The 15,354-nt window shown below is 41.9% G+C and overlaps 1 protein-coding gene across 3 annotated transcripts in view; it reads left to right on the top strand.

The window, feature by feature from the left end:
• The first annotated feature begins 1,127 nt into the window (after positions 1–1,127).
• SLF2 (SMC5/6 complex localization factor 2) overlaps positions 1,128–15,354 on the top strand; it is a 41,149-nt gene continuing 26,922 nt past the window's right edge. Inside the window, exons 1-6 of one of the 3 annotated variants that reach the window (XM_028730448.2) lie at positions 1,128–1,348; positions 6,882–6,925; positions 8,402–9,036; positions 11,363–11,420; positions 12,073–13,034; positions 14,181–14,260. In XM_028730448.2, coding sequence (XP_028586281.2) covers positions 1,257–1,348; positions 6,882–6,925; positions 8,402–9,036; positions 11,363–11,420; positions 12,073–13,034; positions 14,181–14,260 — 1,871 coding nt within the window. In that variant the 5' untranslated portion in view covers positions 1,128–1,256. Of the gene's footprint in view, positions 1,349–6,881; positions 6,926–7,592; positions 7,720–8,401; positions 9,037–11,362; positions 11,421–12,072; positions 13,035–14,180; positions 14,261–15,354 lie in introns of those variants that run through there. The other 2 variants (XM_028730446.2, XM_028730447.2) reach the window with 2 other exon arrangements.

Below are 15,354 nucleotides of genomic sequence, written 5' to 3'. Positions count from 1 at the left end.
GGTTGGCCAGTTTAACAGGTAGGCAGGACCACTCAACTTTCAGTTGACTGACATGACAAAGATGCCAGGTGATTTGGTAGTCTAGTTGGGACTTCAAAGCACCTCACAGGCAGCAGGGTACAGTACTGTTAAAATGGACAGAAAAAGACTGTTTGAGCAGGGGTTTCAATGCAACCCCCTTCCTGATAAGGAGCAGGTTTGTAATGAATCCTGCTCATCAGCTGATGATTTGGTATGTTTATATCTTAAGTAGCTTTTATTATATTGAATTGTTATGCACCACTTTAGTAGTAATAGTTATTCAGCTTATATCCCACCCTTCCTTTCAAAAGAGCACAGAGCGGCGAAGGTATAAAAACCTCTGAATCGACATTCATTTTAAGTAATTACTTTAAGCAGAAAGTGAGAGTGCGGTGAGATGGATGCTGTGTGACCTACTCCTGCAGCTCCTTCCTCAGGTCAGTCTTGCCTGCTTGGGCAAGTGGAGGACGGAGATTCATTTGCTCTTCTTGAGAGAAACAGCTAAGAGGATTGGGCTCAGAGTGAGGGGGCAGCAGCTGTTATTCTTTATTTCCACTTTCCCCGTTCACTGTCGCCTTACGGCTCTTGGGCAGTTGAGCATGGAGCGGAACCTGGCCAGAACTCCACACAAAAGAAAACATGGCAATCCTGCGTGTCTGATTTGAGTTGATGGACTACACAAGCGCAGAGCCCGGCGTTCAGACAGTATCGTCTTACTCGTCTTAGTCTTATTACACCAGAAACCGGCTGCCCGCCCCGCGTTGCTTCCACCCGCGCGCGACAGCATCCTCTCCTCAACTGAGCAAGCGGTCCGCGCGCGCCTTCCGCGCGCGCCTTCCTGCTGGCCTATCACAGGCGCCGCGCGCCTAAGGCGCCAACGGCAACGCTTCCCCCAGCCCCCCCCCCTCAGTCCCGCGGGAAGGAGCCAGAAGCAAATTGCATAATGGGATGGGGAAACCAGTGGCTCGTTTTTGAACGCCGTCCGTCCCGGCAGCCAACCCGAGGTAGCTCCTGTCTTTCCATCCCGCCCCGTTCTGCCACGGCAGCCTGGCAGCCTATGGAGGGGAGGGCCCTTCCCTGAGCTCCGCCAATCCCAGCGCCGCCTCGAGAATTCCCCGCCCGGCCTTGCCTCCTGACCGGTAGTGCCGTGCTATGGAGTACGGAGCGCTCGGAGAGCAACGTCGGTGCCTGACAGAACCCACAAATCGAGGCGGGCTGCGGCGCCCGGCGGGGACATGACCCAGAACCTCAGTAGCGGCTCCCCCGCCGGCACCCCCAAGAGCCACAGTAAAGCGGCGGGCCGGGGAGACGGCGCCGGGGGTGGCAGGTACGGCAGGGCGACGGCGGCGGCCACAACAACAACAACTCCCACCAGGCAGCGTGTCGGACGCGGGGGCGAAGCTCCCTGGGTGCCGCGGAGCGGCCTGTCCCACGCACGTGCCCGACGTGGGTTGGGGGTGGGTAGTTATGAGGCGGGAAAAGGGGCTTCAAGGCTCCCCGGCGGGGGTAGGTGGGGGGTCTCGCTTGCGAACTCTGCTCTTTGTAAAGGAAATAGCCTGCAAATAAAAATTGCCATTAAGTGGAAGACTGGCTGGGCTAGAACCTTCACACCCTGAGGCGCTAGATTTTTACTTGCAAGGACTTTTCTTTTTGAGGGGCAGCAGAGTGGAGCCATGTTAGTTTGGCGAGGGGGCCCTTCACAGTATGTCATTCGGTGGTGGTGGTGGGTTGTTGCACTTTCCGGGCCCGGAGAAAACAGAAGCAGGACAGCGCCTTGCTAGAGCTCCTCACTTGCCCTCCTCCTCTTGGGGAAGCGACAGTGAGGATTCCCAATTGTTTTGTGTCGTCTCCTACTTGCTTGGGTTCTTGCTGTGGGGAGCTGCCGTAACTTGATTAATTAATCCTCCCTAGCACTCCCCCACCATTCTGCTTTGGCGGGGGCAAGAAAGTGAGTTGAGGCTGCTCTTTGCAGTCACCTCCTCAGGTGCCAGGACCAGAAAGCATCATAGTCCAACCACAGTCTGCTTATTCTGTGTGAGCAATAGAGTGATTAAGATTGGTGTCATTAACTCTTGGTGTCATAAACTCAGATATACAAGCTAATCGCCAAATGGCACCTTAAACCTAGGTTATGACTGCCACAACAGAATGTCTAGGTGCCAATCTTTTTTAAACAATGAGCCTTATTCATAGCTGTCAACTTTTCCCTTTTCTTGCGAGGAATCCTATTCGGAATAAGGGAATTTCCCTTTAAAAAAGGGAAACGTTGACAGCTATGGCCTTATTGTTTTCATTATTTTTCATTTCATTTCTATACCACTTTATATATTAAAGGACAAAATCGAAGCGGTTTACAACACATTAAAACATCAATTGAAACAGCCCAGAATAAAACAAATTTAAGCTTCAAAGAAAACATTTCAGATCCCTCTCAAAGTGACATTTTGCTTTCCTCAGAATTATTTATCTACTTAATTTATATAGCTGCCCCATAGTAGAAGTACTCTAGGAAGTCAGTGTACTGTAGTGGTGTCAGACCAGGACCTGGGAGATCAGGGTTCAAATCCCCACTCATTCATGAAGCTCACTGGATGATCTTGGGCCAGTCACAACTTCTTAACCCTACCTCACACGGTCGTTGTAGGGATTAACTGAGATGGGGAGGTGAACCATGTACTCCTTGGAGAAAAGCTTGGGATAAGAATGCAGTAAATAAGGTCGTTTGCTTACCTGCTTAAGAAAGCTGGAGAGGCCAGACAGATGGAGATGTCAGTCACCAACCTGGCAATCCAGAGATCTCCACAGGGTTGCAGTTGGACCCGCGCCAGTCATAAAACGTGCCTGGCTAATTTCGGACACTGTTTCTTATTGCTAGGTTGCCAAAAGAGAGAAGGCAGGTAGGCAAGCACCTTGCCATTGTCAATTAGCCACATGATTTTCGGGGTGGGGGCAGCCACTTCTGCTTTGCTGCCTATTCACTCTAGGTAGTAGTTCTGGGTCTGATTCCCACCCCTCTCTGTCCAGAGGGAGAGGGCAGACTAAGGAATGGAGAGAGCTGCTCTTTTGAACTGTTGTTTGTTTACCTGGGCTGGGGAGGAGGAGCAGGTGCTGCTGTCACCACAGGCAAAGCTCCAGGGGACCTTTCTTTCTGGAAGCTGATTGGAGAATGGCACTGATAGACCATCCCAAGATGCTGAGGCTTTGGCATGTGCTGTACAGTACTACTCCACTCCCCGTGGGAAAGCATTAAAAACAGCATTTCCTACCTGTAATCTGAAGAGGTGCAACTCATCTACCGCCTCAGGATCCCTCTTCCCAGCTCATACTGAATGTGCACACAGATCCACAACTGTCCTTTGGGATCAGTCATTCTTAAGTTCTACAGCTCCTGTCACTCAAGTCACAGCATTTTTAGGATGAGTATGGTGACAGATAGAAACAAACCAGGTGGAACTCAGTGAAATATTCTAAGGCAAATTGTATGTTAACAAGGGGCCAGTCAGATACTTTTGTGCACTTGCAAGCATGGCACTATAAGGGTGACTGCTTTACTGTGTGTTCATAAGCCCTTGTACTCTTTATTAGAAGTGTGTTACTAACTTTTGTCGCTTAGTAGCTGTTGATTGCAATACCTAATAGAATTCCATGCATCTTTTACAAAGCCATCCTGTAATCTTCTAACAGTCCACAAGATAATTTCTCTTCAAAACCTATGAAATTGTTTGATAATTATGGAAATCATGCACATTAATTTGCATGGGCTTTTTTCAAAAAGCTGAAGAATGTTTATAGAATTAAGTATGGTGTGAAGAAAGAGGGATAGAGGGATAGAGATAATACTGGACTCTCGCATGATACCAATGCAGCTGAATATTGGAAGATTAAGGACAGACAAAAGAAAGTAATTTTCATACAGTACAGGCCGGCCGAGAAGAGGTTACTGGTATATGAGGAGGCCCATAGCCTTCTGAGGGCTCAGATGTTTTAACCTGGGCTGCTAACGTTGCTGTGGTTATTATGAGATAACCACAACAAATATTATTGGAATACACTGCTTGCCCCCCCCCCCTTTTAACAGTTTTTAATATTGAATTTATTCAAGCATGGACACCTGAACTTTGTTTGCTATACAGTGGTACCTCGGGTTACAGATGCTTCAGGTTACAGACTCTACTAACACAGAAATAGTACCTTGGGTTAAGAACTTTGCTTCAGGATGAGAACAGAAATTGCATGGCGGCGGCGTGGCAGCAGCAGCGGGAGGTCCCATTAGCTAAAGTGGTACCTCAGGTTAAGAACAGTTTCAGGTTAGGAACGGACCTCCGGAACGAATTACCGTAAGTTCTTAACCCGAGGTACCATTGTAAATCTAAAATCGGTTTTGACCTTCCATCTGAAATACCACACCTGGTTTTGTACTGAATGTACTGTAGCATTGCTAGCCTAAGATTAGTTAAAAATGACATAAATAATTTATACCTTATGTGCCTTTCCAGCTGTGTGACAGGCACATGTTTGTCTCTTGGTGCTGTGCTGCCCGCATTGCAGCCACACCAGGCAGACAGATGGATGTTAAGTGTCAAATCTGGTTTCTAGACATCTCTACTGCCTCACAAACAGCCGTTTCCTGTTGTGAAATGTGACTGGTACCTGACTAATTTTGAACGCTGCTTGAAAGAGGAAAAACAATGTAGACAATGTGATTTTTATTACTGGGAAACTCTAGTTAAGAGTGTAGATTTTGAGTTTCCCAGAGCAGCTGGCTGGCTGCATCAGGAAGGAGGGAGGTCCTTATCAAATGAGGTAAAGGCTACTGAGGAGGAGTGATCTTCTTTACATAGGCATAACACTCCCTTCCTGGAAAGTGAAACTAATCTTGCACATAGAGGTGGACTGCTGCAAAGAGTCCCAAAGAAAGCTGAATCTAAAACTATGAATTCTAAACTATCAGATTATCAAAGGCAGTCAGAATGAAGTTGGTGAGTTTCTTTTGAGTTTCTTGACACTCATAAGACATGGGAATTCTGCCAGAATTAATGTTGGTTAGAATTTTTTTTGAGAAGTATGATTTAAAGGTTCCATTCTTACTATTGATAAAGCTGGATTAAATTAGCAATATTATTATTATTATTATTATTATTATTATTATTATGCTGCCTGTTGTTATGCTTTTTATTATGTTTTTTTTAATGCTCTGTAAAATGTGTTTATAATGCTGTACACTGCCCTGGGATCTTTTGATAAAGGACAGTATATAAATTTAACTATCAATCAATAACACTTTATACACTTGCAGGATATGGAAGCAAATACAGATTTAGTTCATAGTTTTCACTGTTTGCACTAAATATATGCTAAATTAGATCACTCACCCAGACATCAGGAAATTTTCTAGTGCAAACTTAAAAATTGCTAATTTTGCTAGGATTCAACCCACATAACTTGCTTTAATCTGAGTGCTGAGCCCCAAAAAAGTGCCACAAGGCAAAAGCAGATTCAAAATTCTAATAATTACTAGCAAGTCATGCTTAGTTCTGAATGCTTAGGGCACTAGAAAGAAAAAAGGAGCTCGGGTTCTGAGCTGCAATGACAATCTGTGGGTCTTAAGTGAAGATGTGGTGTTAGAAAACAAATGTAACTTCTGGAGCTAAGTAAAAGTACAGTGTGTGCAATAACTGTTTTGACTTTACAGTGGTACCTCAAGTTAAGTACTTAATTCGTTCCAGAGGTTTGTACTTAACCTGAAACTGTTCTTAACCTGAAGCACCACTTTAGCTAATGGGGCCTCCTGCTGCCGCCGCGGAGCACGATTTCTGTTCTCATCCTGAAGCAAAGTTCTTAACCTGAAGCACTATTTCTGGGTTAGTGGAGTCTGTAACCTGTAGCGTATGTAATCTGAGGTACCACTGTATCTTGAAAGCGTTGAGACAATTCCCGAAGAGTATGCCAAACAGAATTGCAACTGTACCACAAGAAAAAGTAAAGACAATTAATCGGACCTTGGGTTCAAAGTATCTGCCTATGGATGAGGCTTCCATTTGCATGATTCACTGTTCAGGCCTTCTTGCCGGGCGGGGTAATTATGCCACATCTCTGTATTGTGTGTGTTTGGCTCAATCAGTCAATTCCTGACATTCAGACAAACCACAGATTACATGGCTCTGGAAGAGGCTGCTAGAAAGTAACCAAGGTCAGAGCATGGAGGAGGCTGACAGGAAGGAACCAAGGCCAGGAGAGTGAACTATGCAAAAACACAGAGCAGCCTCCTATAAATGTAAGCTAATTCTGCTTTGATGCACACTCTAGGCTTGCCTCCTACACACACACACACACACACACACACAGCATGCAATGTACTTTTCTTACTCTTACAAACCTCTTACAAGTTATTACTTGTGCATTGTTTTTCAGGTGTAATAGTAAAGTGTACCTCCATTACTGGAAGTCTGAGAAATAGTAGGCTAGACTCTGCAGGTGTGGATGCAGAGGCCCTGTTCTGTATCCACATCACTATGCATTGAAAGTGGGATGCAATGAACTTTTTTTGTGTGGGGGGGGGTATCTGATCCCATTGTGGATGTTCAGTTTGTGACATGAGTAGGAGTGGTTCTGTGAATGTGAACAGAAGCTGTGGTTTCAATAGTCTGATTGTGGTTCCACTATCTCATATATTCCACAAGTTATGACACATTTGCCAAAAAGGCTTGCCACTGCATGACACCAGATTGTCAATACAAAATGCTATCTGCCCAAACATATTTAGAATCTATCCTTTTGACTTGACCTCTCATTTGATATACAAGTTTAAGCAGTATGTTTGTATAGGTAATATTTTCATGAACTTGTTTTTTCTCTTATAGGAACTGCTCTATTCTTGACTACTTCAAACCATCTCTAAATCAAGGTAAGCAAATCTTTCTGTTTATAAAATGTCTAGTACAGTATTGAGCTGTGGAGCTCATCACACATTACTCTTTACTGTGAAAAGCATGAATTCCTGTATAGGTGAAAATTGCACAGTTCTGATTTATTGCATGTCTGGAAGCAACTGCTCATGCATCACATTCTGCCAGGCTCCCTTTTTACCAGGCAGAGGAAGGGGCAAATTTCATAGCTGGTGACAAGTCTCCCACAGTACTGGGAATGAGATCATGCCATGTATTCTCTTGATTTGGATACCTTGGTTAATCCCTGGCAGTAGTTTCACAGCCTTGTGTTGATGGGCAGCAGACTTCTAAGCACTGGGCATGTCTGTAATCTTGTTCACATCAGGAAGTGTAACCAATGTGAAGCTTGCTAAACATGAAAATGAACTACCAGACATTTGAATTGCATTTAAAGTGTCTTTACTTTTCAAAAATCCAACAGATTTTTGGAGTGATTTGATTGTTTAGGTCAAGATTACTATGAGAGCCACTGCAGTATTTGGATCAGGATGATTATGGTGTTACCAATCTTGATTGCTATTTACCGGTATTAATGTTTATTTAACAATTTGTTTTTAATGGTTGGAAACTTGAGTTTTATTTTTAAAAGTTTGACCTAAACCAGTCATCCCCATTGTGGTTTCTTCCAGATGTTTTTGGACCACAGTTCCCTCCATCCTTGACCATTTGCTATGCTGGCTGGGGCTGATGGGAACTGGAGTCTAAAACATTTGGAAGGTTCTAGGGCGGAGAAGTTGATCTATGCTGTCTGGTAGGATCTCTTCAGGTTTATTCTTTGCTTCTTAATGACATGATGTGGGGGGGGGGGGTCAAGCTAGCCACAAGCCTTGGTTTGGACATAATGTGAAGCCAGCTCTAGTTTGTTTTCTTCCCAGCGTGGCAACAGCAGGAGCGACTTTGGAACTTTTGAGCAGCATGCAATAGCACTGTGCTCATAGTTTAAAATAAACCATGGTTTAATGCAGGGTTCTTCAAACGCGGCCCTCCAGCTGTTTTTGGCCTACAACTCCCATGATCCCTAGCTAGCAGGACCAGTGGTCAGTGATGATGGGAATTGTAGTCTCAAAAAACATCTGGAGGGCCGAGTTTGAGGAAGCCTGGTTTAATGTGTTGTGTGAAGCAGTTTTGAGATTCTGGTATTTTTTTATTAGAGTCAAACCTTGATTCCTGAACAGCTCCGTTTTAGAACGTTTCGGCTCCTGAACGCCGAAAACCTGGAAGTAAATGCTCCGGTTTTCAAATGTTTTCCAGAAGCCAAACGTCCGACATGCCTTCCGCTTGAGTGTAGGAAGCTCTTGCAGCCAATTGGAAGCCGCGCCTCAGTTGTCGAACATTTCGGAAACTGAATGGGCTTCTGAAACAGATTACTGTACTAACTTTCTGCTTTGTTCAGCATTTGTTGATGAAGACAGAACTCTGTTAATGTTTTTCAGAAAAAAGAAATGGGAAAGCTGGGCTTTCAGTCTCACATACGGAGCATCTTAGAAAAAGCATATTATCTCCAAAACGGAAGAGAAGGAAGAAGTTGCCAATTCCACCACCCAATCAGAGTCCTATAATTGAGGCCTTTCTCAGAGGTGCTAAATCTGAGAAAAAGGACTGTCCAGATAATGGAATTTTTATGACATCAAAGGTTTTGCATCCCAAAGCTGTTGCTCGGCAACTCTTCACAACAGATGGATCCTCAGACTGTTCTTTCATATTAAAAGATAATATATGCACAAAAAACCTTGAAAAGAATGAAATATCTCCTATTCGAACAAGGACACCATTAGTAGAAAACAGTAGAGAATGTAATATGGATTACATGGAATTAGACACAGCTGGTTCAGGCTTGACTAAATGGGCTTCAACAGCAGAAAATGACAGTTTGAAAAAGGATAACCACACATACTATCAAAAAATGGGTTGTTTGAAGATACCACAGTTTAGCCCAATTAGTTCTTCATCCCAGTTGTTGTCGGAAGTTGTTTGCAGGGAGAGACAAGTGAAGGAGAAAAAGATGCTATCTAAGCAACAACCTTTTGACTCTGTAAAGAAATCCTTGGAAGTTAGCTTTTCTAACCAGGTATGTTAAAGGGGGTAATAAATACCAAAGCAATGAAGTTTTTAAATGATGTAGCATTCACAGTATTATCCAGTTATGAAATAGTAAGTATACCTTGCTGCTCTGGTCACTTAACATTTAAGTTACTGTTTGGGGATTTTTAAATATGAACTTTGGGGCTCCTTTAAGCTATTTGCAGTCTTAAGATTTGGAAAGTAATAGGCCTTGATGTGGCATTGCCTTTATTTTAACAAGGGTGCTGCCTCTTTTATTTCAGTTTCATGCTAGTTTAAGTATGACCAGCCTCTCTATTTTCAAGGCTGCTGTACTCTCCAGAAAGTTGTCAGGAAGTATGTATTGCCACACAAACTGATTTGACACATAGACAGTTAAAGTCTGTTATGGCTATTAACTGTGGACAGACCAGGAATCCCCTTTAAAAACAATCTCACATGTTTGCTTAGGTATGCCTGAGGCTGTACTTGGTAGTTGCTTTTGGAACTATTCTGGGATGACTTAGCACTTACACAAGTGCCAGTCTGGGGTGAGGGGTGGAGAGACTCTAGCTGCTACCAACTCATTCATCATTTGCATCCAAGTGAGCGTCAGTTCTCGGTATCCATAAATAATCAAGAATCTACTGACACAAGCATACTTTACTACATACTGGTGGCTTTCCAACCCGGTACTTGCCTTTTACATTACATCAAGCATAATGTCCAGAATTTAGGAAGGCTCTGTGGATTGGTCAGAAAACTAGACAGGGCAAACAAAACATTAATGATCTACTCAGCAAAACTAACTTCAGATATTATTAAACCCGCCTCCCCAAATAAAATTGCATTTCTGCCTACTACTATTCATTTGCCATAGAAATTATGGAGATTAGGAAACAATAGTGTACAAAGAATCTAGTTACCTTGGCTACCTTACTGTTTGGAAGGTTGTAACTGTCTTGGTTCATATCATTTGCATGTGAAAATGTGCATAAGTTTACATTTTTCCTTAAACGCAACATGAGCTGTCAGAAACTTAAAGGTCAATTATCACAGCAAACTTGGCCGGTTATGCTAAAATGACCTGTGGATGCTTCCACATGATAGTTTATTGTAAACACAGTGTTGTTCGTGCTAGGAAGCTTTTTGTGGTGTCCACATGATGTCATTAAAAAAGTTGGATTTTCCCTTTCAGAAATTCCATGAGTTACGTAAAATGAATGGCCTGCATTTGAAGTCAGTGCTGGTGTGAAAGCACCTTAGCACTTTTTTTGGGGTGGGCAGTTTTTCATGAGTGTGGTGATATCACTCTGCCATTGTGTTTCTGACAGCCCAAATATATAAAAGTTATAAAGAAAATGGTTGTGTTTATATACAGCCATAATTATGAAGCATTTGCCTTCTCTGCCATTTAAGTGGTTAGCCACATCCTTCCTGCTCTGGGGATGAAGAGATATATGAACCCCATAGTATTGTCTTGCATTAAATAAGCCAGTGCTATGAGGATCATATGTATGCCTACATCCTATTTACTGGATTCACATAGGCATATGAGAGAGCCCTGGCCACATGAGAGGGAAACAAAGAGCATGGTGTATGATTACTGCCAGGTAGTTATTTGCAGGGCCACATATCAGCGTTCATTTTTAGCACAAAGGCAAAAGAAATCTATTTTAAGTTTAGGCGTTTCATTTTCAAAAATGTGGCCATTTTTACGTATTTGGGTCTTCTGCTGTTCAGCAGTCTTGCACATTTCTTTCAGGTCCATGTGTGGAATCATGCTCAATACCTCCTCACAACTATCACTAGAAGCAGATATCAGGCTTTCTTTATTCCACAATACAAGCAGTAGTTTGAGGGGTATGAAATAATGGAGTGAGCTCTGAAACAGATCCTCAGTTATCAGTGTGCTTGCTTGGGCTGCCTAAAAGTAAGAGCATGCAAAGGCAAGCAATAGTAGTTATAGATGAAAAGTAAGTACTAGAGATCCATCTATAGCTCCTGCCTTCATCAGATGTGAGGAACCATTGGCCCTCCAGCTGTTGCTGAACTACAGCTCCCATCATCCTTGGCCATGCTTGCTAGATCTGATGGGAGTTGTAGTTCAGCAACATAAAAGGCCATGTAAGTTTTCAGGTGACCTATGCCTGTCATTTTTAGCTTCATTTACACATTCTAAAAGAAAAACATGTGAAATATATTTTAGGGTCCCATGACTGCAAATGAAAATTTTCACTGTCCAAAATAAATAGTTGTGGTGGTTCTTAAGAGTTGAGTTGTTTGCTGTGCCCATAAAGCAGTAATACCGTTTAAGGCAATGTCAAATATTTTTTGTCTCTGCTTATTTGTAGGATACCAGAGGTGTCTCAACAAAAAGATCAGACTCTACTTCGCGGGAATCCTCCTCAGGTACGGACATAACAGCTAATGATGTAAAAGAATTGGAACAAGTAGCTTACTGCACTGTAGTATCTCCCCTATTGATGGCTCCAGTTGTAACTAATTTACATACAGTAATCCAGTGCATATTTACATGAAAGTACCGTAAATTCCATTATGTTCAGTGGAGCTTGCTGTTAGGTAAGTGTGCGTAGGACTACAGCCTGAAGAACTCTTTATTTTCTTAAGATGTTCTAAATCAGGGGTAGACAATGTGGTGATGCCCTCCAGATGTTGTTGGACAAGGCCAACAAACAATTCTGGTCAACAGTACCCACCGATATCATGGGCCCAGCTGGCAGTCTAGATTAATACTCATACCTTTGATCCCGAACGCCTTGTGAGTCTAAAGTTTTGGTTCCTGAACTCCACAAACCTGGAAGTGAGTGTTCAGTTTGTGAATGTTCTTTGGAACCTGAACGTCCTTTTTGGCGTTTCTGAATGCTTTGGAAGTTGAATGGACTTCCGGAATGGATTCCGTTCGACTTCCGAGGTACCACTGTCATCCCTTGGAACATTCTGTTACATTGACATTCTAATCAAACAGAACTTTTTCAATGATGTACCACTATTTTAGAGGCCTTGCATTATATAATAATTTTAGTTCATTTTCATTTCACAGCTGAATCCTCTTCAATGCAAGCTTCAGAAGCAGAATTTCCTTCAGGATGGGACTCTGATGAAATGATTAACATGAGAAAAAGCCAGACCTGCCCATCAGTACACCCTGACTCAATACCTTTGTTGGGAGTATCAAAACATAAAGAATATTCCAGAAAACGAAAAAGGAAATCTTTAGAAACGGATTTGAAAAAATCAAAGAAGTCCAATGTACAGAGGTTTGAAAAACACAATTTTAGTAGTTCACTGGAAAAACATAATTCTGATTGCTCAAAAAACAGAATGTCTCCTCATGTTGACTTGCAGGTAGAGGTTATGACTCCACCTGACAGTAATTTGCCTCTTTCAATAGAATATATTGATACTGAAGAAAATGGATATAACAGTATGGATACAACAAATAAAGATTGCCAAATCCAAATTACAGATGCCAAAGAGAGTCAGTTACAGACATTCCCAAAATTTTATTTAGAAAAGGTGCTTCCTTTATTTAAAAAAATAGACTATAAATCCATTAAATGTCAAGAAAAAATATTTTCCAAACAGTCAACAGAATCTGAATCACACATTCGGCATAATAGTTCAAGTGAAGCACTGAAAAGGACAGTTCATCCGCCTCTCACTTCTACTTTACCTTCAGAAAATAATTCTGAGCACCCTGTATTATTGGGAGATAATGTTCTGTCGTCAGAAGATTTGGATTTTGGTACCATCTCTAGCTCTTCATCCGATTTAAATGAAGGTTCCAACCCAAGGGCATGTATTTTGAACAGAAAACCAAGTCACTTTTGTGATAGTGATGTTGAGACCTCTGACAGCAATATGGACAGCAGTGATGAAGAGATTCTCTTGCCACTTGACCAAATACTGGCCCAGAGTGCCAGACCATCTGCAGAAAACCCAGAACAGAGAAATGATGAAAGTGGTAAAACAGACACCATGAGTCCATCACAGAAGATTCCTGTAAGTGGTTAAAAAGCTCATCTTAGTTTAGGAAATCATTTGAATGGTTCAGATGTAATTATCTGAGGCTAATAAGCCATGCTGTATCATGTGCTTCTGTGCTTACTCCATATTTTTCCTTGTGCACTGGGCTTCAGCACTTTTATTCTTGTTTTTTAAAAAAAACAAAAACAAAGAAACCTCAAATTTCTGTTGCTGGGGAAACTGATCTAAACTCTTATAAACCAGGCTATGAAACCCAAGAGGAGAGAGCCAAGAAGTGAGCTTGCAGGCACAAGTCTTGTTCTCAGGTTGGAGAACCATGGTCTGGGGTAACTGAACTGCGCTGTTCTATCTGTGTCAAATGTGAATTTCTCTTGAAGACTGGTATTTTATAGCATGGGTGGGAAAAGTCCTGGGCAGTTTTCCAGAGTTATTGTCAGAAGTGACACAAGTAAACACAAGCTCATTCTGGTTTAATGTTTCAGTTTCAGAAGGAGTACTGTTCCAAGGGGCTACTATTACTTTGATATCTACAGTGGTGTTGGTGTGTACAGTTAGGATGGATACTCGCAGGAATATAGCAGTCATGCAGAAACCTTGTTAAATAGGTATTATGACATGTTGAGAAGTCACAGCTGCTGTTTCTGCTACCTGAGTGTATGCCCTTCCTCTTTACAAACAGAAAGGCTATGTTATATTTTCTCAAGTCTGCATCCAGGCTTGGTTCATGTGTTTTGGTTACCTTAGCTCCTAATCAGAGCCACAGACAGATGGCTGAGTTAAGTGGACATTTCTGAAAAAAGTAAATAAGTCAAATTAGCTCAGATCTGCATCAATTTTCAGGAAATAGAAAATATCCCAGGAAAATTGCCAATCCAAAATCTTCCAGAAAATCTATATTACTAGAGAGAGTTTGTATTGCCCATGTGAAGATGGCACCTATCTGTTTTATTGCACCTATACATTTTGGGAACCTGTGGTGGTTTCCTAGCTAAAAAGAAGCAGTGTGGTCTTTGCAATAGAGGATGTACCATTTACATACTTTTTGTATTTTTCCTAGTTTCAAGATTTTCCTTAATCTAAATGGTGATTGAGAACATGCAAAGTAGTGGTAGCTAATGGAACAAAAATACTTGTATTTTTAATTTTCACTCTTTGTTTCAGCTTTTCACACCTTCTGTTAAAAATGCCCATTACATGAATCACCTGGAGGATATCTTGAAGGAGAAGGAAGCATTCAGAAGGTATGTATGCCTGTGTGTTTCCTATCCCTAGTAATGCAATTTAGGATCACCCTCCATAAATATTATGTTGAAGAATGATACGACACCCTTGTTGGTATTGCCTGCAATGAATATACTCACCTTTCACTTAGTAGCAGGCTATTTCCCTCCATATATGGCATGAGAAAAGAGTTGAAGTTACATAAAATTAGCATTGTTTGTTTAGTTTTGCACTATGAAAATCATCTTCTAATCCATCAGAAACTAACGGATAAGTATCTTCCTATCTGCAAGGGTCCCCATTTCTACTTAAGTTATAGTCTTTTTTTGTAGTTGTCTTCATTTTGAACTTGTTGAATTTAAAACATGAGATGGTTTTCAATGCATCAATACATAATTTGATGAAAGCCATGAAAACACTTGTTCTAGAAGCCTGCTTAATGTTACAGGGTTTCTAGTGGTTACTAGGCTTCTTCAAATCTTATCAGCCTTAAAAAGCAGGAATATTTGAAGTTAGTTCATCACATGCCATCTACTATTTCCATCCACCATTCTCTCCTCCATGTCATTGTAGTAGAGATCCTATTGACTGTCCTGACCTTTAAAACCTAGACAGCCTAAATTTGCTGTTTCCTATAGGGAAAAATCAGTGCTCAAGTATCAGTGCATGTGGATCTTTTCTGGTTCTAAAAGCCTACAATTTTATGACCAGAAGAGAACTGTGCTGCAGCTGCCATAGTGCTATGTTGCTTTTTTATGGTAGCATGGAGTTATATGAGAACTGGTCTGAAGTTTATAGGATCAGGAAAAGTATCTAAGATAGTACGGCTACATCAACAAATCATTGGCAGTGGAGAGAGAGGGAGCTAGCATGCCATTTAACTGGTCCTGGGGCAATTGGCATTCATTGTAATTGCTTGGTTGGTTGAATTCTGACCACTGATCATGCTCTGCTGTGGTTGATGGGAGTTGTAGTCCAGAACATCAGGAGGCTACCACACTGTCTACACCGGCTTACTGAAGAGTTTGTACAAAGAATACATATGAATCTATTGATTCCTTATGAAATAACATTTTCATAGCAAAAAGGACATGTCAATGAATTTTAGCAATTT

This window comes from Podarcis muralis, chromosome 6 (assembly GCF_964188315.1).
Source record: "Podarcis muralis chromosome 6, rPodMur119.hap1.1, whole genome shotgun sequence".
NCBI classification, from domain to species: Eukaryota; Metazoa; Chordata; class Lepidosauria; order Squamata; family Lacertidae; genus Podarcis; species Podarcis muralis.
Note: the sequence above shows the minus strand (reverse complement) of the source record. Positions and strands in the feature narration are given on the sequence as shown.